At 39.5% G+C, this 24,662-nt stretch overlaps 8 protein-coding genes and 2 long non-coding RNA genes across 12 annotated transcripts; 7 read left to right on the top strand and 3 right to left on the bottom strand.

The window, feature by feature from the left end:
* Positions 1 to 100: 100 nt before the first annotated feature.
* On the bottom strand, positions 101 to 6,907 carry LOC145705264 (uncharacterized). 2 transcript variants are annotated; one of them, XM_081782720.1, is made up of 17 exons: positions 6,726 to 6,907; positions 6,408 to 6,565; positions 4,604 to 4,765; positions 4,222 to 4,288; positions 4,068 to 4,141; positions 3,106 to 3,181; positions 2,770 to 2,996; positions 2,516 to 2,726; positions 2,394 to 2,471; positions 2,051 to 2,312; positions 1,810 to 2,006; positions 1,587 to 1,760; positions 1,430 to 1,537; positions 1,271 to 1,385; positions 1,060 to 1,222; positions 861 to 961; positions 101 to 607 (listed from the first exon to the last, which is right to left on the bottom strand). In XM_081782720.1, the coding sequence occupies exons 1-17, from the start codon at positions 6,891 to 6,893 to the stop codon at positions 504 to 506; spliced, it is 2,445 nt and encodes an 814-aa protein (XP_081638846.1). In that variant the 5' UTR covers positions 6,894 to 6,907; the 3' UTR covers positions 101 to 503. The 2 variants fall into 2 exon arrangements, with proteins under 2 accessions (XP_081638846.1, XP_081638847.1); XM_081782721.1 differs by lacking the exons at positions 6,408 to 6,565; positions 6,726 to 6,907 and adding an exon at positions 4,964 to 5,080.
* A 46-nt stretch (positions 6,908 to 6,953) lies between these two features.
* LOC145705267 (uncharacterized) lies at positions 6,954 to 9,218 on the bottom strand. 2 transcript variants are annotated; one of them, XM_081782723.1, is made up of 5 exons: positions 8,956 to 9,218; positions 8,589 to 8,695; positions 8,388 to 8,504; positions 7,735 to 8,282; positions 6,954 to 7,692 (listed from the first exon to the last, which is right to left on the bottom strand). In XM_081782723.1, exons 1-4 carry the CDS (start codon positions 9,017 to 9,019, stop codon positions 7,965 to 7,967), a joined length of 606 nt encoding a protein of 201 aa, XP_081638849.1. In that variant the 5' UTR covers positions 9,020 to 9,218; the 3' UTR covers positions 6,954 to 7,692; positions 7,735 to 7,964. The 2 variants fall into 2 exon arrangements, with proteins under 2 accessions (XP_081638849.1, XP_081638850.1); XM_081782724.1 differs by having other exon boundaries at positions 8,640 to 8,695.
* Positions 9,215 to 10,281, top strand: LOC145705268 (prostamide/prostaglandin F synthase-like). Its single transcript, XM_081782725.1, has 4 exons — positions 9,215 to 9,417; positions 9,465 to 9,564; positions 9,752 to 9,894; positions 9,937 to 10,281. Exons 1-4 carry the CDS (start codon positions 9,333 to 9,335, stop codon positions 10,206 to 10,208), a joined length of 600 nt encoding a protein of 199 aa, XP_081638851.1. The 5' UTR covers positions 9,215 to 9,332; the 3' UTR covers positions 10,209 to 10,281.
* Positions 10,282 to 10,396: 115 nt separating this feature from the next.
* LOC145703461 (N-alpha-acetyltransferase 20-like) lies at positions 10,397 to 11,250 on the top strand. The gene is made up of 3 exons (XM_081780820.1): positions 10,397 to 10,585; positions 10,632 to 10,770; positions 10,828 to 11,250. Exons 1-3 carry the CDS (start codon positions 10,400 to 10,402, stop codon positions 11,046 to 11,048), a joined length of 546 nt encoding a protein of 181 aa, XP_081636946.1. The 5' UTR covers positions 10,397 to 10,399; the 3' UTR covers positions 11,049 to 11,250.
* A 2,952-nt stretch (positions 11,251 to 14,202) lies between these two features.
* LOC145704469 (beta-1,3-galactosyltransferase 1-like) lies at positions 14,203 to 15,050 on the top strand. Its single transcript, XM_081781922.1, has 3 exons — positions 14,203 to 14,439; positions 14,483 to 14,848; positions 14,890 to 15,050. The coding sequence occupies exons 1-3, from the start codon at positions 14,244 to 14,246 to the stop codon at positions 15,009 to 15,011; spliced, it is 684 nt and encodes a 227-aa protein (XP_081638048.1). The 5' UTR covers positions 14,203 to 14,243; the 3' UTR covers positions 15,012 to 15,050.
* Positions 15,051 to 16,236: 1,186 nt separating this feature from the next.
* LOC145701095 (uncharacterized) lies at positions 16,237 to 17,134 on the top strand. The gene is given in 2 exon segments (XM_081778324.1): positions 16,237 to 16,770; positions 16,814 to 17,134. Coding segments are annotated over 2 exon segments (855 nt in total).
* Positions 17,135 to 17,545: 411 nt separating this feature from the next.
* Positions 17,546 to 18,815, top strand: LOC145702721 (uncharacterized). Its single transcript, XR_014134330.1, has 2 exons — positions 17,546 to 18,029; positions 18,067 to 18,815. It is a non-coding gene; the product is annotated as an uncharacterized LOC145702721 (long non-coding RNA).
* LOC145702720 (lysozyme g-like) lies at positions 18,749 to 19,472 on the bottom strand. The gene is made up of 2 exons (XM_081779983.1): positions 19,067 to 19,472; positions 18,749 to 19,022 (listed from the first exon to the last, which is right to left on the bottom strand). Exons 1-2 carry the CDS (start codon positions 19,449 to 19,451, stop codon positions 18,778 to 18,780), a joined length of 630 nt encoding a protein of 209 aa, XP_081636109.1. The 5' UTR covers positions 19,452 to 19,472; the 3' UTR covers positions 18,749 to 18,777.
* A 1,561-nt stretch (positions 19,473 to 21,033) lies between these two features.
* Positions 21,034 to 21,630, top strand: LOC145704172 (uncharacterized). The gene is made up of 3 exons (XR_014134430.1): positions 21,034 to 21,148; positions 21,195 to 21,324; positions 21,367 to 21,630. It is a non-coding gene; the product is annotated as an uncharacterized LOC145704172 (long non-coding RNA).
* A 919-nt stretch (positions 21,631 to 22,549) lies between these two features.
* Positions 22,550 to 24,482, top strand: LOC145703278 (uncharacterized). The gene is made up of 7 exons (XM_081780614.1): positions 22,550 to 22,630; positions 22,675 to 23,218; positions 23,257 to 23,493; positions 23,538 to 23,754; positions 23,801 to 24,034; positions 24,079 to 24,276; positions 24,321 to 24,482. Exons 1-7 carry the CDS (start codon positions 22,590 to 22,592, stop codon positions 24,437 to 24,439), a joined length of 1,590 nt encoding a protein of 529 aa, XP_081636740.1. The 5' UTR covers positions 22,550 to 22,589; the 3' UTR covers positions 24,440 to 24,482.
* Positions 24,483 to 24,662: the final 180 nt, after the last annotated feature.

The following is a 24,662-nucleotide window of genomic DNA, read 5'->3' as shown; positions in this document are numbered from 1 at the left end:
GAGCGCTTCGCGCCCACGCTTTTTGCTCACGAGGCGGGTGGTGAAACTTTTGCCTCGGGCGGTCGCCCCACCAAGTGATAAAAATACACACTGATAAAGGTAGAACTGGAGGAAAGTTTATTATTTCATTTAGAATATTATTTACCATTATCATTTGCGAAAAGTAAAAAGAAACGAAGTTTAGCATGGAAATGAGAGCTTTTACTTTGACTTGTCTGTTGTCCCGCTGGTGTAAGTTATTACTGTAAGGTAGATATACCTTGCTTAGTACGTAAATAAGGACAGAAATTCAATTGCGAGCGAGTAGGGTAGGTAAACTCAAAGTTTGAAACTGAAGGGATGAAACTGGAAAGAAATTATCGCCCTTGAACTTTGAAAATAGTAAAAAATAAAAGAACAGACTTGGAAAGACGAAAATACAGTAAGGAAACAAAGGCGTATTTTTAAATAAATAGTGAAATTTGCAGAAATTCGGAAAGAAGGGATAATACATCTTTAGAGTTTTAGTGAACTTCTTTGATTTTGTCGATCGCGGTTTGAGAATTCTTGCGGCCGTTCTTTGAGAAGATTGAAAATATCGACATCGGAGATTGCGGGTTATCTCCTTTATTTCATGCTTAGAACTTTGTTTATCGGGAAAAAGTCCGAGGAAGAGGGATTTCAGGTCTATTTGCTCCTAATTATTGTGTGATAACGGAAGTTTATGACTAAAAATTGTTCTTTTCGGAGAAAACGTCCATTTCTGAAACTAAATCTAAAATTCTAGGGCTTTTCCGGCGATTTTTGCCGTTTAAGTTGGTGGATTTTCGTCTTGATTTTCCAAATTCAAGCCATATCTACAAATTCAAAAGCATTTCCTTGAGCAGCAAGACTCCTGTCGCCGATCATCAAAGAATTCGGCTTATCTGGTGATGTCAACTGCAACGATCTTGCCTTTTGCGCCCTCGAGTTCGCTTGCGAACTAAAATCGTATTCAAAACAATGTACAGAGAAACTGTTTTTGAGATGTTTATTTATTGAATGAAGAATCGTAGAATGTAGTATGGAAATTGGCCTTACTTATCAGCTGCAGCACTGATGGCGGTGGAAACGGTTGAACTTGAGGAGCCCGCGATGTCCCGTGAAATTGAAATATTGTGAAGGGAGGAGGAAAGCTTCCGCGAAGCTGTCAGGGGAGACTTTTGAGCTTCTTTCTGCTCTTCTAGCGACTCCAGTGATTCCTCTGAAAGCACAAGAATTAAGAAATGCGAGTAAGGGATCACTGGTTTACCTATTCTGAGAGATTCCATTTGGCGAACTTCAAGAATTGACTCGCTAATGTCTTGGATGAAGTTTTTACAATCATCTTGATTTGGCAGTGAGAACGTTATGAGCACTTTTCCAGTCTGAAAGCGGTTGTTTATCTAGTTGCCCTAGAATTGGCTCTGACCTTGATAATACGAACTGCGTGGGGATAGTGCTCGTTTCCGAAGTATTCGACTTCCAATGAAGTCAAGGGTGCATCAAGGCGGTAGGTATATTGGCTTCTTCTTTTGGCCTGAAAAGAAGAAATCGAGACTTGTATTCATTACGGTTGTACAATCTACCTTTGTAACAAGCAACAAATCGTTGAACAAAAAGACCTCTCGTGTATGAAGTCCTGGCCTTTGCGGCCTCGTCACATCCGTGACTTGATACATTCTACAGTAGCAAACGAGCCGCCGGAAAGGAAGAGCAAGCGTTGGTTTCTTCCCAATTATTCGTTGTTCAATGACCAACACCTTCAATTCAAGGAAGCATAAAACTCAGAAGAAGAGCGCTTGCTCGTACCTGATTAATATGATCGTCGACAGATTTGAATTCCTTATTCTTGACTCTTCTGTAGACGTTTTGAAGCATCTTCTGATCGAGATCTTGGCCACCGTCGATTCCTCGAAGATTGTTGACGAAATCTTCTTCAGACATGCGTTTTTCTTTTCGCATCGAGGGAGAGTGAGCATCAGTGTTCAACATAATAATCGCGAACGCTAGAATATGTCTTTAGTTGCAAGAAATGTAAGAATTTCTGTACCGAGGACAAAGATCGAGTCGGGATTATTCAGCTTTCTGACAATCTCGGGATTCGACTCAACGTATCGCTGGGAAAACGCCTCCACCAGTCTCTCCACTCGTTGCGCTTCGCCCTGTATTCTGACTGACGATTGAAACTTCCTCAGAGCTTCGTCAACATCAAGGTCGGCCAGGTCCATTTGATTGCACAGCGCCTTGAGGATCTTTTTTGATCGATCGGAGCCGTTTCCAAGGTATTCTCCGATAACTTGCCTCGAAATTCCCTGAATAAAGGGTTAAGTTTTGAAATTGATGGCCCAGGCGCGCAGCCCCTCATATTGAGAGCTCATAATAGTTTTTAGTACCTTTCTAGTGATGAGAAAATTCGAGATAACATTCGGCGAGTCTTCAACAAATCCTTGCTTGATGAGAAATGCGAGCCCCTTTAATTAAGCATATTTGTCAGGAGATCGGCGAAAAGACTCACCTTTTCGGGCTTTTTATTGAGCAAATTGAGCCCGATTCTGTACATTCGCTTTCTTAGCAAGTCGGTATTGCTTCCAACGGAGCCGGAGACCCAGGATAGTCGCTGATTCCTGATTAACGAGTCGGAATCGAATGATTTGGCTTCACTTGGATGACGGCTTTTTGTCGATGGTTCTTCTTCGTCCGAATCATCTGATTCTGCGTAGCTTTCTCTGGATTAAAAGTTAATGATATAAACTTGCAGGCTTACTGTACCTTTGCTTGAGTAAGCTGACATCGCTGCGATGATCCAACGAGATGCTACTCAGCCTGGATTCGGCTGATTTGTCTTGAGGCATGAGACTTTGGTCGAGGTCTGACTTTGATCCTCGAACAGACTCATTCGGCGGCGGAGAGGATGGACTCCTCTTTGGCGACTTTTGTGAAGACGTCGTTGTCGAAGATTCGGAGGAAGACGTGGAAATCTGTGTACTTTCAAGCTGCTAAAGAAGGTTTTTTTTAATACTGTCTTACCAAATTGCGTTTTGATTATGTAAAATTTTTACTGTTTATTTGCTATTCTGTCTATACACAGCTCAATGTCAAACTTACCTTTTGATTTTCTTTTCTGGCCTGTTCTAGCTCTGTATTGAGCGAGTCCAACGTCAGTCGTCTTGTTTTCGCCGCTCTATGGAATTTCTGATTATTTCCGAGTAAATTCTGAGTTCTATTTTCTATTTGCCCAACTGGCTCGCTTCTCACTGTAGGAAATAACACGGCTGATGTTTGAGAGTATTATTGATATTGACAGTTTCAGAATGGGACTCTCCCTTCAAGCCCTTTTTTCATAAGCGAGACTCGTGCGGGCGATAAAAGGGATTAACAGAAATGAGGGTAAAGGGTAACCCCAGATTTGGGTTTTTCAAAAAGGCTAAAATAAAACAAGAGTTTTGGAAGAAAATCAAAAAGAGAAGGCACAAAGTTTTATTACTAAAGATCTAAATCCTTTTACTGAAAATATTTTCACCTCCGACAGCATCTTATTCGCATTGAAAACCGTCTCTTTCAAAAATTTTTCATCTTTAAAAATTTTCTCATATTTGCCCCTCGTTACAGTAACTGTTCAGCGCTTGGCAAACATGGAGAAATAAAAAAAAGCGAGAGCAGGTTCAGCTACTTGTAAATTATTACGAAGATGAACTAGTGGTGCCTAGTGGGTTAGAGAGCTTGGACTTTTACGAGCTTTTTTCTCAGATTCGCCCTTTCGAGATTGTTGCGTTGAATTCTGACGTTTTGGGTTAGGTTACGCTCGGGCGTATTTTTTCTTTCCGAAAAAAGCTATCAGATACCAACCCTTTTCCTACTTCTTTACCGCTCAATTTTAACCCCTTGAAACACTCACTTTCTCGTCCGTAATTATTCCTCTTGTCAATCTTGATTGAAGCGTTTCCTGATTGAAAACGAAAGAAAAAAGGGGCAAGGGAAATTACTCTTTCTTATAAAAGTCGGCCCGATCAAAGAGCGATTTTATGTTTTTCCTTGTCAAGCAAAAGAAGAAAAGGCCACAAACTTACCTCAGCTTCCTGAAGGACTGTTTGAGACGGTATTGGCGGTAAAATTGTTGAATCACTTTTGCAGCGTTTTCGGCCTAAGAAACCATTTAATCAAGTACATTTAATAATTAATCAAATAAATTTAAAATCACTCTTTATCAAAAAAAAATATTACCTTTTCTCTTCCACCGTATTTGTTGTGAATGGCTTCTTGAGTTTTTGCCTCTAGCTCAGGCGAAATACTGAAGAAAAATGTAAGTGATAGTTTACTTTGTTGTAGTTTATCTGGCAAAGTGAAAGTAAAGAGCAAAGGCTCAAGAGAAACATCGGCTCAATTAGGCTGAGAAGCTGGGAACTCAGTCAGGCATTGAAAAAGGGGGAATTCGAATTGAAGAGAATTCAATTGAGGACGCGAGGATCGCTGTTTGGGGAAACGGGGCAAATTAAAGACTTATTATGTCGAATTAAAGCAACGTCAATGGTGGCTATAAAATTGTGATTTCATCATGATTTGCCTTTTTTTCAGACTGTTTTCTTCCTTAATATTTATAAAGTACCTGTAATGATGACGAGCAGAGTCGTCGATAACTCTGCTCATGCGCTGCTTCTTTTGCGCCAGTTCTTCCTGAGTGTTCGTTGAGGAAGCAGCACTGAAGTCAACTGAGTCCATGTGCCTCAGAGCACTGCCACTCAGTTGCTCGTCTACGGCTGAGCGAGGCCTAAATATGGTTAGATAACGAGTTGTTTGATGGAAGTTAGAAAACAAGGTGTTATAATTTCTTGGTAAAAATGAGGCAAATATTCTATACGCGGCTTTTTTATCGTTCAGATGGAAAAAACGGCGCTTCGCACGGCTCTTCTTTCAAGAGACTCGAATTATTTCTCGATTATGGAACTATTTTTTCTAAAAGCGTTACTTTTTTAGCTTGAAAAACTTGAGCGCGAAATGGGACACATGCAGATCCAAAAAGATGAAAAAGCGATCCCTTCTCTTTTTTCTCATTTCCTCGGATTTAGTTTCAGTGTCGCTCTGATTTTTGTTTTCAGCGAGTGAGGAAATGACGGACAGGTTTGTAATAACACCGTCGGAATCTTTCGACATTTTTGAGTAATATCAAGTTTTTATGTTTTTATGAGCTCCTGCCTCTTTTGTTCTTTTTAAATATGATTTATTTTTATAAGAGTCAGCCAAGGATTATTATATTTGAATCAGTCTCAATTATATGAATAAAAGAAAATAATAACGATAATAAGACTTGAAAGTTTTCCGTCAAAATTGCCCTCAATTTAAATTAAATAAATTAAAATACATACATATTCCCAAAAACGGCCATCATGCCCATAAAATCCTCCGAAATCCTCTTATTTCAGCCTCTTATATCTATAATGCTGATGCGGCATATTATTTGGCGCCGTAATGCATTTCGCGAAAAGTGGATGATGCTTTCTGTGTTAGGTAGTCAGAGCGCAAAAGAAGCACACTCCCCTGAGGCACAATCTGAAGCAATTTGCTGCTTGGACATGGAGCGGCTGTGCGGCTGACAGGCCAAACCAGCCAACAAATTAATTTTGCCTTTTTCTTTGAATTGAAACTGTCAGCAAAATAATCGAAGAAGAAAGCTTCATCAAGAATCGAAAAATTAAGAAAAAATCGACATAAATGATATCAAAAGATTAAAAGCCCCTTCAAGCTATTTTGCTCAACACTGAGCTCGACAACCTGAGTCAGGGTATAGAAAGAGCTTTAAATTATGATGCGGTTTTTTTAAAGGAAGCCGCAAAGAACAGGATAGAAACTATGGCGAGGCCCCCGAAGATGGCGAAAAGTCAATCGATCTTTTCAAACCCGTACTGACCCAGAGATGCCAGTTATCCGAGTATAAACGGTAAATAATGTCACATGAATCTAATACGACCTGACTTGGCATTGCGATTCTCTTGGCACTCGCAAATAAGCCAGAAATGACATGTTCAATTTATGTGCCTCGCGTTGAGTACAAGGGCTTTATTCTCAAAGGGATCAATTCTGTGAAACACGAAAAAGGCTTTCTGAAGAATTCTGAGAAATATTAATGCCGCCCCATTTATTCTTGTCAGTAAAAGGTCAATTTCTTGCTATCTGACATCAAAAGCATCAGAAAAATAATCGAGAAACCGCTTGCTCTCGATTTTTTATCTTGTTAAACGGGCAAAATTGTTATTCTTGTCAGTTCTTGTGAGTTACAGTCCATTTTATATCAAACCGAATCATTTGCTGAAGCCATGCTCTTAAAATGAGCTGATAAGCTTATCTTTAAGAATTATTTTTCTTACAAAACTGGGCTGAAAAACGCAGCTACCCAAAGAACGATCGGAACGTACCCAAAAGAAACGGAATTGGCCTTGCGGAGACGCACATCTCTGCTCGTTTTCGTGCTCTGCGGCGTCGGGTCTTCTCTCTTTCTTTCCTCGGCAGTGGCGAGAAACGCTTCGTTTTTCAACGCTTCGCCAAGTTTTCTCAAGCTCAAGATTTCGTCTTTTCAGAAAAGTTACCCAAATGGATTTTTTGGAAATCTTCAAAAAACCAAGAGTTTTCCAAAAACTCTCAACTCAAAAAAGAAACAACCGATCAAAAATTCATCTTCAGCTCGCTTTTCCCGCTCTTCAATAATTTAAGAAGAAAGGCAACTTTTTTCCTTTGAGTCGATCTCTTTCTAAGCCCAGAGTCGAGATTTCTTCGTTGAGGGATTGAAGCTGATTCTGTCGAGAAGCGATGAGCTCGAGCTGCTGCTCCAGAACCGCGTGGAGTTGGTGGCACAGGGCGCCCGATTTCTCGAGAAAATCATCGCTGCGATTTTCTCCATTCATTTTACAGCCCAAACATACTGAATTAACAGAATTCAACAAGTAAGAAATCAATTCTTTTTATTTAAGAACGACGAGCCCTAAAGCTGTTGTGCGGAATTTTGATTTCATTTTAAGACATTTTAAATTTATCAAGGTAAAGTAAGTTTAGCCGCAGTAACAGCTTACATTATTCTAGTTTTCATTTTTTATTTTTCTGATAAATAAATACAGTAACACAATTTTTTTTGTCCATTTTATTTTATTTTATAAGAATCTTCATTTCTGCGCTCGGCGAAAGAAAATTTAATTTGAAGTTTGGAGCATATTCATTTTATAAAGCGAAAAGTAAGGAGCAGAAAATGAGAAGAGATGAATTTTATAACGATTTCGGCTTCCGATATTTATCCGGGAATTTACTACCTCTCGTTTAAAACTAATGGATTCATTTTATCAATATAAATTTGAATAAAAAAGTGAGAATATCTATTCTTCTAGCAAGTTTCATCATTACTGGCGGGTTTCAAAGCATTCAACTTGAAGTTTTATTTTGTATCATATAATAATCTGTCAATTTGAAGCTGATTTATCAAGTGAAAATTCATTTTATATATTATATTATAAGTTCTTGATGTCAATCATGTTTTGGTGCTTGGAAACAAAAAAAATGAAGAAGGAAAGTGCGTTGGAAAGTTTGAACATCTTCTGTTCATTCGGCCTTTTTCAACAGATCATTAACGCTTTGGCGGATGTTCGGAATTTTGAAGCAAGAATCGGCCATGACTCCAGCACTCACGCCGAGAACGATAGGAACAGCGCGGAACTAGAAATTCGGATTGCAAGAAAAGAAGGAACTTCAACATACCCGTCCGAGGCAATATCCAAGAGCTACTCCCTTGAGAATGTCGTACTGGTTCGTGTCAAGATTGCGGATCTTGTCGTAGAATCGAAGGGCTTGGATTTGGACGTCTTCAGTTATATCATTCGTCATTTTTTTATCTAAAAGGAGGGAGATTTAGTTGATTAATGGTTAAACCAGAATTTTGGTACGAAGAAAGTCGCATTTTTGATTTGGAAAGTCATTTTGAAAGATATTTAGTCAGTATCCATTCTTTCTGGGGAGAAATTGTCCCCTCGTTCGGTGATTTCAAAGTGAAGATCTTCAAATGAGGCTTCTGGGCTGCTTTCTCTTGACGAAAAATTGTTGGTCTGATAATTCGAAGATTCTTGAGTGCTGATTTGAAGAAGTGATTCAGGCGCAGGCATTTGAGGAATGATAGGTGGAGGTTGCCAGACTGCGAGGGTGGTGCATTGTCGGCTTGAGAGTTTATTACTTGGAGGGACTTCGACTTTTGGGCGGGGAATTCGCGAGATGATGTGGCGCATTCGTTGGCGATTTTCGCGAAGGATACCCTGAACAATAAACGATCAGGAGTTACCCAAGAACAAACTGACTTCATATTATATTCTTCTCTGAGCAATTGAGAAGCCGCCCTTATTATTTTCTGATCATCTTACCTCTAGTTCTGAGCTGTATTTCAAAACAGGCTGGACTTGCTCTTCTTGAAGCCAGGGATCATTCTCCAATCTCTCCACGCTCACTGGGACTCTTCCATTTTGCGTCAAATTCAGCCCCTGCAAAAAATAGTCAAAAACACAGCGAAAAGGAGGTAAATATTAGAAAAGTAAATGCGGAAAGGAGAGAAGCAAACTGCGTACATTTGCATTGGAAGCATGGTCACTAAAACAACAAAATTGTGAGTCACTTGCCGCGAAGCCTTCAGCGATCTTTTCTTCGTGGATTCTGACTTTTGACTGTGGAATACTGTTAGAAGGGTCTAACAAATTTGTTCGAAGTCAACCCAAAAGTCATCTTTATGAATTTTTACACTTGGGCATCATTTATAAATCAGAAGGGCGGCTTCTGATCCGTCGAAATAGCTCTATTTCTTTTGACCTATCAGAAAAGACTCCTTGATTCTAAATAAGTTATCAACTGTAGGAGATTCCAGTGCATAAACCAATTTCTAGTGCTCTAGTTCTAAATGATAAAAGATAATTGTTTCTTTAAAATTAACCCTTTTCCCAAACTGTGCTGGTCTTTTCCTCGGAATTCTGCTCTTTCTTCCTTTTCCGGAATTGTAAGTCATTTTCTCCAAAACTTCCTTTTTCGCGTTTTTAATTTTCCCTCCGACTCTGTTTCAGCGCTCACTGATTGGCTCTATCCTGAGGCCAAGAAATTGCTCCTTTCAGACTTGACCTCAGACTTGAGAATTTTCCCTTTTCTGGTGCTCTCCTTTCGTCTCAAAAAATAATTTTTTTGAACTTTTTTCTTTCTAGAATGATCGATAGAAGGTATGACCTTTGTTGACCTCGAGAAGTTACGTCAGTGAGATGCAATGAAACGATAAAAAACGACGGAAATCAAGTTTTTCGACCAAAAAACACGATTTTGAGAAAAAAATGAGCTTTTTGCAAAATTTACTTAAATTGAGCGTCACCCGCCTGGCGAACAGAGAAAAGGTTGAACTGAGCTCGTTTATTGGAGGTAAATAAAGAAGGTTTTATGATTCTAGAGAAATTTTTTTTTTTCAGAAAAACCGACCGTTTTCTTCTTCATTCGACGCTTCGGATGTCCGCTTTGCCGATATCAAGTGAAGGACTACAGTCGAATTTACGAGTCTGTTACGAAAGTGTAAGTCTATCAATTTTATCTTTTGTATTCTTCTGTAATTTCAGGTTCAGTCAAGGAGCCCCTTGCGGTTTCGAGTCAAACAGGGGAAAAAGCCGCTCTGACTGCGGCTTTGAGCTCTTTTCTCAAAGCCTCAATCCGCTTCTCGATTTTCTTTGAAAAATATTATTTTCTGATTGTGCTTTTCTAGTGCGAACTTCGTTGTGATATCTCCGGAATTCCTCGGCCACGAAGAATTCACTTCGAATGGTTACTGGCCAGGAGAAGTTTTTATTGACGAAAAGAAGGAGTGCTACTCGACAATTGGTTTCAAGCGCTACAATCCTATCAATGGTAAAGATATCCGACTTACAATCTGACTTACAAAAATTCTAGTTATGGGCGTCTTCTTTGACAAACAAGTAAAAGAAATGAACGCAAAAGCCGAAGCTCAAGGCATCACCGGAAACTTCGCTGGAGACAAGCTCGCTACAGGAGGAGTCATCATCGTCGACAAAGAAGGAAAAAACGTGCTCATGGAGTTCAAGCAAAAATCAGCAGGGGACCATTGCGAGCCGCAGAAAATCCTCGACGCCTTGAAAATCGACGAAACAGTCGAAGATGGCGAGGGCTCTGGAACTTGCGGAACAGAAGCTTGCGGACTTTGAGACCTTGACTGTCCCCTTTTGACACTTTACTTCAGCAGTTACTTTGATATTCCAAAAATACTAATACACAGAACAAAGTTTTTACTCTTTTGCGAACTGTAAAGTCCCTTACTTGGGTTTTGAAAGAGCTTTGAAGAAAAGCCGCGCAAAATTCCTGAATAAATATTTTTCTTATTTCTTATGTCTTCAGAATGACTGAAATAAGGCCGTTTTCTTGCTTTGATCTTTTCAAATTCAACAAGGTCAATTTGGATCCACTTACAGAAACGTACGGATTGCCGTTTTACCTCCACTATCAAGCCAAATGGCCTGAATACTATTTCACTGCGTTGGCTCCCAATGGTGACATTCAGGGTTACATAATGGGAAAGTCTGAGGTACTGAACTTTGTGTCTGGAATGAGTTGGTGAACGTACTTTCTAGGGAAAAGATTCGATGAAGCAATGGCACGGTCATGTCACTGCTCTTACGGTGCAGCCTACATATCGGCGACTCGGCCTTGCTAGAAAATTGATGAACCTTTTGGAAGAGGTTTCGGAAAAGAAAAATACTTGGTTCGTTGGTAAGTTACTCTCAATGTTTATCAGTTTGTTTATTCGATCTCATACAATCATTTTAGATCTTTTCGTCCGCCAGACGAATACAGCAGCCCACGAGCTCTACAAAAACTTGGGCTACACTACGTATCGACGAGTTCTCAATTATTACGGGGCGTCGTCGAAAGATGGACTGGAAGAAGACGCGTACGATATGCGGAAGTCGATGTCAAAAGATGTCAATAAGGAGACGACTGAGCCGTTGAAGCGCCCTGTTCGGCCGGATGAAATCGAGTGGCACTGACATTAAATACTCGGCCTTCTGCTTCATATTTTCCTGATAGTGGCACTCTTTAACTTTTTTGATTTTATTGTCGATTTACAAACGCGGCTTCTCTACAAAGCTAGTTCAATATTTTCCTAAACCCTGACTCAGACGGCCGAATTTATCGTTATCAGAGCGCTCATTTTACAGCCTTTATCGATTCTTAGTGATTTTTTTGCTTGAAAAAAGTGTTGTTGATCGTTATTACTTTTCAGAATGGAATTGCAGGCGTCAAAATATGCGGCCAGTGTTCATAAACTGTTGAAAAAGTACAAGGGAGTGTGGAAACAAGGAAAGGAGCTGGTGGAATCTGTTGCGAATAGAAAGATGGACAATCCGATAGAAGAATTTGACAAGACACTGAATAAGAAATTAGCAAATTTGTTGGAATTAGCGGAAAGTGCAAATTCGATCGGCTTGACATTGAAAGAAAGCAACAGTCAAAAGGAAAGGGGATTCGAACTTTCGCTCGATTTGGGATCTAAAATTTTCAAATCTGAATCCGTCAAAAGTGGGCTAGTCTTCCCAAAGCCTTCTCGCTCATGCCAAAATCAAAGGGTCTCATCAATCAAGATTTCTGCGAGAAGATTTCTGAAGAAATCCTAGCCATTGGAAAACAAATCATCAGACAGTCAGATTTATGGATACATCTCTGTGGCAAACTCAACTATCTCACTGAGCGAGACGATTTGATCTACATGGTCGCATGCTGGGCTCATCAACCGCTGATACGAGAGAATTCATTCGAAATGCTGATGGCCAAGTGCCTGTTTATTTCGACATTGAAATGAGAACAAATAATTTCGCTGGTTTTTAGTGTATTTTTTTTTGTCTCTGCCAATGTTGAATATATCTTCCTCAATGAAAATACGCGAGAAATGTCTCGTTGAACTCTGGACTTCTTTTTCAGAGAATTCAACACTAGAATTATGCAACAATTCAGTCGAAGTTGGCTTGACAACCTGTGTGGAACACTCGAGTCAGGAAAAATGAAAAGTTCTCTCGTTAAAACTATTCCTTGAGTCGGTAACTTTAACTAAGCCGCCCCGACTCAGGGTTTTTTCATAGGTTGCCGATCCGAGCATTGAATCCGTTCCTCAAAAATGAATCAAGGGCATTTGAGAAAAGCAGCTCATCCTCCCACTTCTTCAAATTTTCATCTTTCAACTTTGTTGTCTCACTTTCAGCAGGCTTGTTGATCAAACCCTCAACCTTTGGTTGCCTCTTGGAAAGCAAAGGGTAACAAGTCATCAAGGAGCAGAAGAACAGTAATTCTCTGAAACGCATTTCTTCTTAATTTGAAAATGCTCTTTCTTCTTACTGTATTTATAGGAGACTGGGTGAACAATTATCCGCGATATTTTATCATGCGTTGTCGGAGATAAACCTGCCGATTCTGGTTAATTCTAGACAAAAAAGGATTCGGCAATTTAGTCATTATATTCATGTTGGTTTATTCTATTTTGAACTCGATGAGAATAGACAATTTCGCAAGACAATTTTTTAAATACAGTTGTCAATCTTTCTCAATGAAAGAAGGCGAAAAATGCCTCGTTGAACTCTCTACTTCTTTTTCAAAGGATTCAACAAAATAATTTTATATAGAAGTTTGTTTTGTTGAGTCCTATCCTCATAAATGACTCTAAGGCATTTGAGAAGATCATATCCGCATCCCACTTTTTCAACTCTTCTTTTAGTTTATCTTTGTTCGACTTTGTAGATTGATCTTCAGCAGGCAAGTTCGTCAAGTCTTCAAGCTTTATTTTCATGCTATTTTGAATTATCCTACCAGGTTGCTCCTCGGAAAGCAAGGGAGAAGAAGTTATGTAGGAGCAGAGCAGCAGCAATTCTCTGAATCTCATTCTTTTAACTCACAAACTGTGCAAAATGAACAAATTGCTTTTAAAGCTTTTTGCATTTGCTCATTTTATTGATGCAGGATGAGCAATTATCATGCTTAGTTGAAGGTCAACTTACTGAAGGCTTGCTGTCAAATTTGAACAAAACGATTTTCACAACGAACAGATTAAGCAAACGCTTTTTGTCATTTTATTTAGGCAGAAATAATTTATCGCGCATTTGTTTGATAGAAAGTTCAGTAGACTATATCACCAATATGATGGATTTCATTTTAAAATTGTATGTTAGTGATACCAGCGTGGTAGCTGGAAAGATGGTAAGAAAAATTGCATTTTATACAAATTTAAGTTTTCAATACTAGATACTAGGTACCAAGAGTCTTTAACTTAAAATTGACGTCGTAAAGTTTCATTTTATCAAAACAATTTTCTTCGACAATCGTCAATTTCTTAGAAGAATAATATCATCGACAGTGAACTCCTTTCTACAGAATGGGCAGGTGCACTGGTGCAAATTCTGGAGACACGAGTAGCAAAGTTTGTGTCCACAAGAAGCCAGGGCAAAGTTGAGATGCTCATGATTATCGTATCGTTCGTAACAAATCATGTAGTGGTAGAAGCGATAAGTAAAGTCGTCCATATCTTCGCTTTTTGGCATTTTCTCGTGGTTTTTTATTGTTTTGGTTTCATCTGAAATGGACAAAAGAGAGAGAGCTTCTTTTGTGTCGCGAAAACTTCCTCGCGACTTGAGGGGGACTATGAAACCATCTGGAAAGGAAAAAAAGGAGGAAGCTTATTTTGAATTTCTGGCTCTCTTTTTTTCAACCTTTCTTCTATTCGCCTGGGGCCGGCTCGCGAATTTCCTGCGCGGGAGTCAAAAAACCAAAACTATGAAATAAAAATGGACCAGCGATTTTTCACAGATGAAGAGATCAAAATCTCAAGACGACGGCAGCTTGAGAATAAGGTCTTTATCACGACTTCCGTGATCTGGATTTTGATCTGCTGCTCGACTTTGTACAAAGATGCTCTTGTTACGATGGCGAGAGAGGCAGAGAAAGAGTTTGATAGCAGCTACGAGTATATTTTTGATGAAAATGCGGATTTGTATGTGTTGCCAGAACAGTATATTGAATCGACGGCGAATAAACAACTGGAAGCTGTTGGGTTGATGCAGGAAAGGATCGACAAAGAATGTAATTATGTTTCTGATGAAGACTCTGTAACAGTCTAAGCCGTAGTGTGTCAATTTTCATTTATCCTTCAAAAGAACATTTCAAATACAAACAACCTGCACTGCTCCGAATCAACTCGAATGCTCGTCATCATCAACAGTAACATTCGCCGTGTCCAGCGCCGAGCTAATATTCGAACAAATTGGACTTCAACAGATCAAATCGAGCGAGTCTTTCTTCTCGGTATTCCTGCTGGTTACGATACGCGCCAAATACCGGCGTACAAAGAAATGCAAAAAGAAGTCGAGAGACATCAAGATGGAATAGTTCTCAATGGTTTGGCGATTCTAAGCCTGTAGTATTGCATAAAACTTTTCAGTCGTTGAAAACAGTGGGAACAAAACAATCAAAGTTCTTGGCGGAACCAGATTCGCCCGAGAAAGCTGCCCGGTTCCGTATTATCTGATGGTCGAAGATGACCTCGACGTGAACATCACAGCCCTAGAAAGCATGCTTGAAAATCAAAAGCTTCAAAATGGCTCGATCTGGTGCTCGAATCCAGTTCAAAAGCCACGAGTTCGTCGAGAAGGACGATGGATGGTACCGACAGATGAATTTGAGCAAGAATATTTTCCGCCATATTGCGCGAACGGAAATTATATCTTGTCGAAGATAACTTCTTCGTTGCTCTTTAAAACTGCGTTGCAGACGGAGAATTTCAGATTTCAGGATGTTCATATTACAGGTAAGCGAGGATCGACCTTATTTTTAGTCAATTTTCTTTAGGAATTTTACGAAAGAAGTCGAAATTGATCGATCCTATAAAAATAGAAGAACATTACTGTGCAAAAATGCCGAAAACTCCAACAACTGCCCTTGCTCTTCCAAACATCGAGCTTCAATTATAATCATTAAAATCTTAATCTGTTGAAAAATCATATTTATTAAATACAAAAGATATCCCGTAATCTTATTTATTTTTCTTCGAAACAGGCGTATAAGAAATACTGCTTCTTTTTCGTCGAAATCCTTGTCGATTTTTGTGGTCCCGTGTTCTGGGAAACGAGTCCTTGCGAAGAATCAAAATCCATTGTTGAATGAAAACTAATTATTGCTCTCGAAATAATTTGCAGGAAAAATTTTCTAGGAGCAAATCTGAGAACGTCCCGAAAGCGATCCAAATAATTGTCAAATACGTCCAGGAAATCAAATCGCCCTTGAGAATATTCTTGTGAAAGTCGCCAAGAGTCTGCGACCTATTTGTCTTCACGTGATCGTTTTTGAGCAAATCTACTGCTCGGAGACCGTTGAACGCGAGTGAGATTGAGGCAAGAACACAGCCGAAGATTATGCTTGGTTTATCACCAAGGTCGAAGGTTATTAGTGACACGATTCCAGAGAAGATGTTCAGGCAATCGACGATTTCATAAAGCATGTAATAGGTTCCATCATCGAAGCAATACTCGTCATCTTTAAAGAGGGTCGGCAAATTTCGCGATTTTGATTGGCTGTCGGAAGAAATGCCGTCTTTTGATTCGTCTTCAATTTGCCAACCCTAGACCTGGTTGATCGGGGCATTTTGATCGCGGAGCTTTGATTGAAAAACAGCCAGCAAGCAAGAAGCTAACTAGAAGAGAGATCATGGGTATGATCAAAAAACCTCTTGAAATTTTCCTCGACTTCATTTTTTGCTCTCTTTTGTTATGAAATGGCGAAAATTTCTTGTTCGGGGAGACAAATGAGCAATTATCTTTCGTAATTTATTTATAACAATGCGCAGTCTGTAATTTTTGTGCTCTGCTTGAGGTTAACAAAACATGAATGGCGTTCTCGCAATATAAACTTAGAATTAATTATTAGAATTAAAAAAAATGTTTTTTTTTGTTCAAAAATGCTCTTCTAAATTGATGGAACCGAGAACAACTAGAGCACAAGAGGACATGATAACTTCCAGATATGCTTGATACTTCCTTATCGCGCTTATTTTTTGAATGATCCCAACACACAAGTTCGCGATTTTGAACGGCCCTTGTTGTTGAGGGCGATAAGATGGCTTTATAATTTATAAATTATAAAGCGTTCAATTTTTCATTTTTCATCAAAAGAGAATTAACTCTAAAATAGATTTAAAAAATGAAGCTTTTTAACGTCATTCTTGCCGCTGCCGCTGCTGACCACAGCTCTTCCTCGAGCTCCTCAAGCTCCATCTACGATAGCGAGTGTGGTGGAACAATCACTGAGTCCCAAACCATCACATCCCCAGGTTTCGATCGCGGCTACTACTACAACTACCTCGACTGCGTTTGGAACATCGAGCTTGGCGACGTCCTAGGCTTCAACATTGTCCCACTCTCCTTCTCACTCGAGAACAACTCTGTCTGCGCCTACGACTCCGTTGCTGTCATCGATGGAAACGGCTATGAACGACATTTCTGCGGAGAGAACGACTCTTCTCGACGCCGATGAGAATCGGAAGATCACAAGAAAGAAGGAGACAAATATACACCAGATCGTCCCAATCCTTCCAACGAGGGCTTCCCTACTCTTTTCATCGAAGGCGGTTCTGCTGTAATCGTGTTTTCTACTGACGGTTCGATTGTGGGAGAAGGTTTTCAGTTCGAACTCACAGAACCAGATCGACTCCAAATCATCGAAGGGCATGCTCAGGTAAATCGAAAGCCGAAGAAAAAAATGACTTATTATTATTTAGCGAATTTTCGACTCTCTTACTGACGAAAAATTCGCGCAACGCTACATCAACCGAATGAATATAACTTTCGCCAAAATGCGCTCAGCTCAAACTGGCCAAGCTTGCTACGTCGAAAACGGATTCGAGGAAGAAGCAGCTGATGTCAGTGTTTTCGACAAAAGCGACGTCTGCACCCTCAATGGTCAAGTCAACCCTGCCATCAATTCTTGGGCTAGAAACTATGCTTGCAGTGGTCGAGGAAAAGTTTATCGACAAATCATCAGATCCGCGAGAAAAGTGAAATCTTTCTTTATCGAGAAAAACGGATGTATATTCGTTTAACTGTTTTTTATTCTTATTCATTTTTGCTGCATTTTTTAATACATGTAATTTTAATAAATACTGAAAACGTCATATGAGGGCATGAGTAAAGTCTATTTTTTGTATTTTATTGCTTTTTTTCTTGGCGGAAATAAGTCAAGCCTCTATTTTTTTTGAATTCATTTGAGATAGAAATAATTTTTAAAAAGGCTGAGAAATGACAAAAATCGTGGACTTGATGAAGTCCATTATTGGCATCTTCAACGAGCATGCTGGAGAAGACAAGATGCTCGACAAGGAAGAATTGAAAGCAATGATGGCCCACGACGTAAGGTGATCTTTTAAAAATCTAGAGGATCTTTTAGGTTTCTCAAAGATAAAAAGAGAAAATTTTTCAATTTATAATTATTTATGATTAATAAAAGTATTATGAGCTCATATTTATTATAGTTTTATTATTTTAATTATTAGTTATTTATTAATTATGTTAAAAAAGAAGAATTAAAATTTTCCGGCAAAATTGATTGGAATTTTACGTGGCCACCCCCATCACGCGCGGTTACGCGTGCGCGCGCATGATCACGTAACAGAAAAACATTGCCAAAAAAAGGCAGTTTTTTGTAAATTCTAGGGAAACCGTAGATGCTTCCCAAAATTTTTTTATCAAAAAATGATCAGAAACCTCTACTGATCATACCATTTTTTGAAATTTTTAATTTTGGGCTGACTAACATGGTCAACCCATTTTTTGGCATTTTTGGGGCTTATTTTCTCTTCAACCCTCTTAAATTTTGATAAATTTTAAAACAATTTATACTTTATTTGCCCTTATCTATCATATATCTAAAATTCAGAAAGATAGAATAAGTATTTCGGGCACTTGATTTTTGGGCGCGAACCCTAATGATGGGACAAGGTAACGACCTTAAAGTTCTCTTTTAAACGATTTTAAGAACTTCCCGAGGTGTTCTCATCCCAGGAGAAGCTCGAAGAGCTTGTGAACGAGCTTGACAAGAATCATGATGATAAGATCAGCTTTGATGAGTTCATCAAATCGATGGCTTACATTTGCGCTCTTGTCAAGATCGACGGCGAGGATGCTGCTGACTTTAACGGTGGCCACGATCCGACTTGGAGGGGATGGATGAATCCAAATACTCTCAGATAGATTGTCTTCAGAAGTTCAGAATCTAAGCTGCTGTTCATACAGTAAAAACCCAAAAATTGGCTGGTTTTCAGATGTAAATTCCCGAAAAAAGCGGCCAAATTTTGGGTTTTTTGACGGGTAGCCAAGTTTCCCCTTCAAAAAGCAAAGATTCAAAATTTTCGAAAATCGGCATGATTTTGTTATTTTTGATGAATTTTATTCAAATTTTTGCTTGTTTGAAGACATTCTCATGAGAATTTAGTCATTAAAACGCTTTAAAAACCTAAAAATTATCAGAAATAGCCTCATTAGGTCCCAATTCTGGTGAAAAATTTTCTATTTTTGAAAAAGCGGCCAAATTTTGGGTTGATTTCAGGTTCCAAAAAAGCTAGTTTTAGACAAAAAGCGGCCAAATTTTGGGTGGGCAAATTTTGGGTTTTCACTGTAATTGCAAAGCTTAATTCGGGAACAAGAAAAAATTGTTTCTAATTTCAATTCAAATTTATTCGCAGGAGACTCAAAATCCTCTGTTTTTAAACCACTGCCCTCGGCAAACAGAATCATTCGCATAATCATTTCCGTCAGCTCCGATGTCCATGCCGTCATAATTCTGGACGTGAGCGCATCCAGCACTGTAGGCACAAATGCCACCCTTGGTTTTCATTGGAAGAGTCCATCGGTCGAATTTTCGGGAAATGCAGTTGATTTGATCGATGAGAATTTGAGCGGCTTGCTCCAAGTGTTCTTGAGAATCCCAAGCGCCTAGAAAATGATTGTCGTTAATTCGAAAAATCTCTAGAAATCACCTTTTGGTTCATGAAATCTTCGATCCACCTGCATTAGTCCCCATCCATAGCAACTTCCGCCACTGCACTTTCCCCATCCATACTCTCCATTCCAGCTCTCAAGCTTTCTTCCAGCTCTTGACTCTCTAGAAATAATCGCTCCAAGAATATTATGATCGATTCGCATTGCTTCTCCAGCCGCTCGGACAACTGACTGGAACTTGAACAGATCGTCCCAATCGTTGGCCGCTAATTTTCCGCAACAATACATTTGAGTCCCGAAACAGTCGCCATCTTCGTAGCAGGTGTCGAGGCAGCCTACAGTTTCCATCGCCTCAATGCAGGCGTAATCTCCGCATTGTCGATCGGCGAGAATTCCGGAAAGAAAAATGCTAAAAAGTTTCATGGCTGCTTCTTTTTCTTCTGAAAAACATCAAGCCATTTCTCAACAGACAGAAAACAGCTGGTTCTTTCGCATGCATAAAATCAACGAAGATAATGACATAAGCATCATTCCCGAAATTCCTTCATGAAAGACAATTTCTCAAAGCGGAAACAATTCATTTTTTAACATCAATAGGGCAAAAAATATCAAAAGAGAAAAATGACAATCGCGGTAGGTATTCGTATAATCCGTTCCGTTTTCATAAAGTCTAGGACGCAATTGATCAATTGAAACAATCTGTTGAAACGGCCATTGTCAAATATGAGTGGTCGTCATTTGCCCAAGTCGTCATCTGCCCAAGTCGTCATCTGCCCCGGTCGTCATCTGCCCACCTTGGGCAAATGACGATCTTGGGTGAAAGACGATGTGTACCGGGTAGTACGGTAGTCTAGTTACGGTAATTGAATTTTAATTTGAAAAAAGCTTTTCTATGTTTCACAGGAACGGACTCATCACTATAAAAGTCCGGAAGTCCGGTCGATATATTTTAATAGCAAAGACTTACTCGATTAGGCTTCGATCAGAAAAAGACTGAGAGAAAGTCCTTCTTAAAAATCTCCTGAATACTGTACCATACAGTATGATCCAAACTTGGAGCAAGCTACCGGAGGAGATTCTTAGCTTTTCTCTACTTTTTCAAAAGTTATCACTCAAGTTCAAATGTGAGCCGAGACTAGGCTGCCGGGTTACTCAGCCCGAGTACCTTCGGTTCCACTTCAATATTTAAATTCAATCAATTCAAACAAAATTTCATCCAAAGTTCAGACTAAACACAAAACCGACTTTAGCACCATTTTCCGGCGCTAAGAGTCAGCAAAGGGGGATACGCGTTGGCGAAAACTCATTACACCTTGCTTTTCGATACGGTGCTAAAGTCCCAGATTATAGCAGATGAGATTGTTTTCTCAACAAAAACTGTCGAATTTGAACTGATAAAACGGTCGACACTGGTTATGTCGCCGAATGTCGCCGAATGTCGCCGAATGTCGCTGAATGTCGCCGAATGTCGCCGAATGTCGCCGAATGTCGCCACCTATTTTTTAAAACCAGGATTTTTGGAAAGAAAACTGGTTTTTAACCAAGAAATTTCAAAACAAACTTGTTCTAGAACTGTTTTGGCATAATTTCGAGACAAGGAAGCGCTCCGCGCAATTTGTGGTAGGAAACTCACTGGTCGGGCTGGACACACTTCTATTGCCGCGCCTCCTACAATTTCCCCTTTTTCGGTTCTAGAACAAGTTTGTTTTGAATATTTGTGCAAAAAAACAATTTTTCTTTCATAATTCCTATTTTTTCGAAAATAAGTGGCGACATTCGGCGACATTCGGCGACATTCAGCGACATTCGGCGACATTCGGCGACATTCGGCGACATTCGGCGACATAACCAGTGCGCCCCGATAAAACGCCAACATCCTGCGAGTACTTTTTTTGCAAGTTGTCAGTTAGACTTTCATCTTGCTTCATTTTTCTTAAATTTTGAATTCAATTACATCGTCATTCACCCAGGTCGTCATTTGCCCAAGTTGGGCAGATGACGATCTTGGGCAGATGACGACTTGGGCAAATGACGACTTGGGCAAATGACGACCACTCGTCAAATATGGCCCAACTCTTCAACAGCGAATTGAGCCTCAATTATTGAGGCTCTTATCAAAGGTAATCACACTGTTCTTGGTTTCGTATACTGAGCTTTGTTTTACAGAACAAGGACTACATGAACCCGATGGAGGGTATGATGAGAGTGATGGAATGTCCACCGAGGCTTTCAAAGAAAAAGTCAGGCTAGCGATCGAGCAAATCGATGAAATGAATGCGTATGTTGGGGAGGAAATGTGAGTAACAAATAGCAAACTTTGTTTTAACCGCAAATACAGATCTCACGACTTAGAAATTGCGAAAATTGAAGCTGCCCTGAAAGAAGTGCTGGAAGATGATGTCCAGCCACTCATCCTGTCAGTTCTCGCCAATATTTAGTCTCAAGAAAGAATGAATGAATTAGCCAATATTCTTATGACCAAGATAAATAAATTAAAAAGTAGAATGTTGCTGTTTATTAAACTAATCTTTCAATTAAGTTCATTTGGGCAGCAAGAGCTCTTTTTCTGATGACGACTTGCTCAAAGACCCTTTTGGGATCGTAAAATACAGTAAAGACAAAAGAATGTCGATGATTCTTTTGCGGCTTTGCGGAATTGAAACTCTTGCAGTAATATTCGCATATTTCTGAATCCAAAATTGTGTGAAAATCTTTGCTGTTCGTTACCTCTTGATACTGGTATCGCAAAAAATCTTGGAATCGAAGTCGTTGTTCTTTGAAAAAATATTGGAGAAAAAGATACATTGCTCCGATAAAGAAGAAAACCATCAGCAAAACGACAATGCTGATGCATAACTCGATCATAACGACATTTCTATTTCTGGTCTCCACATATATTTCATGGGTATCAAATATAACCACGAATAAAGTAAGAGCCTTGACCGTAAGACTTCTTAGAAATTAATTTCTCCAGAGAATTCAGCATTAGCTCTTTCCTCTCTCTCTCTCTTTCGTTTTCTGCAGCCTATGGAAACACGAACCGATCAACCGGGGCTGGATCAGCTGGATGAGGATACATATACAGCGCTTGGAAGATAGGCTTTGTGATTGAATTCAATATCCTTGATATTATATCCACACAGGTACACAGTTGATAGAATAGAATCGTATCAACGGTAGTAATCCCCTGTTTACCTCTTGTTAAGAAACGAAGCCCAAGAACATGGGCGGTAAAAATAAGGTTTTTCTTTTAATCAATACAATAGATTTATGTTATTTATGAGTGTCAGCCCCAACTTTCATGTAATTATTTACCAAAAGAGATTCGCAAAAACTTATGGTCTTCAATATTACTTTCAGCACCCTGTGTAAGGGTATAAAATTTATACTATAAATACACTTACTATTTTCAATATTACCATCTTACCTGGTTAATTTCTTGTTGTGGTAGGTTTTTATGATGCTTTGGGGCTTGATATTTTACTACCCCCAATCAGGTCGGGCTCGTATCCAGAATAGTCCCTAACAAAGGTGACTCAAGAGAATAAAAATAATTTGAAAATGACGGATTTTATCCCACCGGGCCCTACTGCTTTTATCAGGTAAGCATAAATGCAAGAAAAATATCTAAGAAAAAACTATCAAGTCTGTCTGATTCGGAGTATACAACGGCAACCGATTCTTCAGACGACGAAGACTACCGCCCATCCGGGCCCGTTTTCATCCAGCCTCGTGTTTATGAAACAGAAGGTGCAGGATGGCAGCCGGTTAAAATTGACGGGGACAAAAAAGATCTCGATGCGGCGTTGAACAAATGGAGGGGACAGGAATCTAGTTTTGGAAAAACAGAAACCTTGGCGTTGAAACAAACAAGCGGAAACGGCGGGGGAGGGGTGCCTGTTGCTCCAGGAGCTCCCCAGAAAGGGATGAGATTGGACAATACGATTCTTCAGAAACTGATGAAAGGAAAAAGTTTGAAAAACACTGTCGGACAAGAACTTGGCCCAGAAGACAATGTCATGTCGGATGATGAAGATGATGATTACAAACGAAAGGCGGGCGACATTTACATTCCCGGAGAGTACAGTGAGAGAAAGCATGAAACTTGGAGAACGCAAGAGCAAATTGAAAGATATCGAATGAACATGGCATTTTTGAACAGGCTCAAGCCAAATCATCTGAAACCAAAGGTAATTTAGTCGTGAGATTGGAGCTGATTTGATTCTAGAAACAAATTGATAGACAGCAATTGTATGAAGACCTTCCTTTCCACGCTCGAGGTCGATCAGATGCGCAGATTATTCTGTTCCTCGCGAATCGAGCTCGTTTGTTGGAGCTAAAGAAGAAATATGAAAATTACGAGCCAATTTATACCAATGGCCAAGAATCAAAGAATGACCAAAACGATGTCAAAAAAGAAGACGAGAATGATGCTCAGGACGAAAGGGAAACATCAATCAACCGGGTAAATCCTCTGTTTGGTCCCCTTTCCTGACTCCTTTTTTTCAGCCGGAAACATCCTTCAATCGGCAGCAATCGTACAACAACAGTTTCAACCACACTTTATCTCGACGATCAGATTTCCGAAAGTCAAGGAAAGCTAGGAAGATTTCCGTAGATCGAAGCCGGCTATCGCAGAGCCTCTATTCTCGCGACAATACTTTGAGAAATGATTCCAATGTTTCATTTGAAAATCCGGGTGAAAAAGAAGACGTTGAGTTTTCTGGTAAATTAATAGAAGTAGGGCTCAAGCGGTAGCAAAATTTATTAAGGCGTTACGACGATTCGCCGAGATCAATCAGTTCCGCGGAAGAAAATGGAGCCCGGTCAGTTCGAAGCTTCAACAATCAAGAAGAACTTTTCATTATCCAAAGCAGATAAAAATGAAATACCTCGGGTCGTTAAAAGACGCAATGAGAGCGATGAGATGACTCTATCTGAATTCAAGCTCAAACGACCTTCCGAAGCCGATACAGAGGATCCCGAAAACGAAATCCTTCAAAATGGTAAGTTTTGAATTGAGATCAATTATTGATGTCAATGAAATTAGATGGCTGGTTGACAAAAATTCGGCTTCATGGGGAGTTTTACTCGAAGTGGAAGAGCAAGATGATCCAAGGCTCATATAAACTCTTCGATGTTACTTCTGATGGCCTGCCTGTTTACAAGAGGTCGAAAAAAGGACAAGACATCTTTTTATTCTTCGACAAAAACAAGTGGAAAATCTCGCCCGATACGGGCTCGAACGGTACTCATTCATTATCTTTTATTCCTCATGTGGTTTATTTATAGCATGTTGGGTTTATTGCAAATCAAAGTCGACCCACGAACTTCCACTTGAAGGATGGAAACAATACGAGAAGAAGAAATGGTTGCCAGTTCAGAAGATCGAGCTCTTTGAAGCGGTCTGAGAATCAGCCTTTTCACTTGTGATACTTTTTTATAACTCGCTGTTAGGCAAAATTTTTATATAATAAAAAAAAACAACCGAATTCATGATGGATTTTTTATTGCATTCGTTATTATTCATACCACAGATAAATACTTTTATATTACGTTTGGAGTTGTAAATCACTTGCCAAATTTGACTCCATAGTTTCCATTTCGGAACTGATCCATAAAACCGTTGATTGA

Source organism: Oikopleura dioica, chromosome PAR (assembly GCF_907165135.1).
Source record: "Oikopleura dioica chromosome PAR, OKI2018_I68_1.0, whole genome shotgun sequence".
Classification (NCBI taxonomy): domain Eukaryota; kingdom Metazoa; phylum Chordata; class Appendicularia; order Copelata; family Oikopleuridae; genus Oikopleura; species Oikopleura dioica.
The sequence above is the reverse complement of the archived record's forward strand: the minus strand, read 5'-3'. Positions and strand labels throughout refer to the sequence as shown.

Bases quoted from the DNA above. Each gene is read 5' to 3' on its own strand.
- LOC145705264 (XM_081782720.1), bottom strand. From the start codon at position 6,893: ATGAATGGAGAAAATCGCAGCGATGATTTTCTCGAGAAATCGGGCGCC. The intron at 2,007-2,050 runs GTACAGAAATTC...GACATATTCTAG, and splicing joins CGACTCGATCTTTGTCCTCG to CGTTCGCGATTATTATGTTG. The intron at 1,386-1,429 runs GTCAGAGCCAAT...AACCGCTTTCAG, and splicing joins ACGCAGTTCGTATTATCAAG to ACTGGAAAAGTGCTCATAAC.
- LOC145705267 (XM_081782723.1), bottom strand. From the start codon at position 9,019: ATGACTTACAATTCCGGAAAAGGAAGAAAGAGCAGAATTCCGAGGAAA. The intron at 8,696-8,955 runs GGAAAAGGGTTA...ACCCTTCTAACA, and splicing joins GAAAAGACCAGCACAGTTTG to GTATTCCACAGTCAAAAGTC. The intron at 8,505-8,588 runs GTACGCAGTTTG...TATTTTTTGCAG, and splicing joins ACCATGCTTCCAATGCAAAT to GGGCTGAATTTGACGCAAAA.
- LOC145705268 (XM_081782725.1), top strand. From the start codon at position 9,333: ATGAGCTTTTTGCAAAATTTACTTAAATTGAGCGTCACCCGCCTGGCG. The intron at 9,418-9,464 runs GTAAATAAAGAA...TTTTTTTTTCAG, and splicing joins ACTGAGCTCGTTTATTGGAG to AAAAACCGACCGTTTTCTTC. The intron at 9,565-9,751 runs GTAAGTCTATCA...GTGCTTTTCTAG, and splicing joins TACGAGTCTGTTACGAAAGT to TGCGAACTTCGTTGTGATAT.
- LOC145703461 (XM_081780820.1), top strand. From the start codon at position 10,400: ATGACTGAAATAAGGCCGTTTTCTTGCTTTGATCTTTTCAAATTCAAC. The intron at 10,586-10,631 runs GTACTGAACTTT...CGTACTTTCTAG, and splicing joins ACATAATGGGAAAGTCTGAG to GGAAAAGATTCGATGAAGCA. The intron at 10,771-10,827 runs GTAAGTTACTCT...CAATCATTTTAG, and splicing joins GAAAAATACTTGGTTCGTTG to ATCTTTTCGTCCGCCAGACG.
- LOC145704469 (XM_081781922.1), top strand. From the start codon at position 14,244: ATGCTCGTCATCATCAACAGTAACATTCGCCGTGTCCAGCGCCGAGCT. The intron at 14,440-14,482 runs GTTTGGCGATTC...AAAACTTTTCAG, and splicing joins AGATGGAATAGTTCTCAATG to TCGTTGAAAACAGTGGGAAC. The intron at 14,849-14,889 runs GTAAGCGAGGAT...AATTTTCTTTAG, and splicing joins TCAGGATGTTCATATTACAG to GAATTTTACGAAAGAAGTCG.
- LOC145702720 (XM_081779983.1), bottom strand. From the start codon at position 19,451: ATGAAACTTTTTAGCATTTTTCTTTCCGGAATTCTCGCCGATCGACAA. The intron at 19,023-19,066 runs GTGATTTCTAGA...ATCATTTTCTAG, and splicing joins AAGATTTCATGAACCAAAAG to GCGCTTGGGATTCTCAAGAA.
- LOC145703278 (XM_081780614.1), top strand. From the start codon at position 22,590: ATGACGGATTTTATCCCACCGGGCCCTACTGCTTTTATCAG. The intron at 22,631-22,674 runs GTAAGCATAAAT...AAAACTATCAAG, and splicing joins GGCCCTACTGCTTTTATCAG to TCTGTCTGATTCGGAGTATA. The intron at 24,277-24,320 runs GTACTCATTCAT...GTTTATTTATAG, and splicing joins GCCCGATACGGGCTCGAACG to CATGTTGGGTTTATTGCAAA.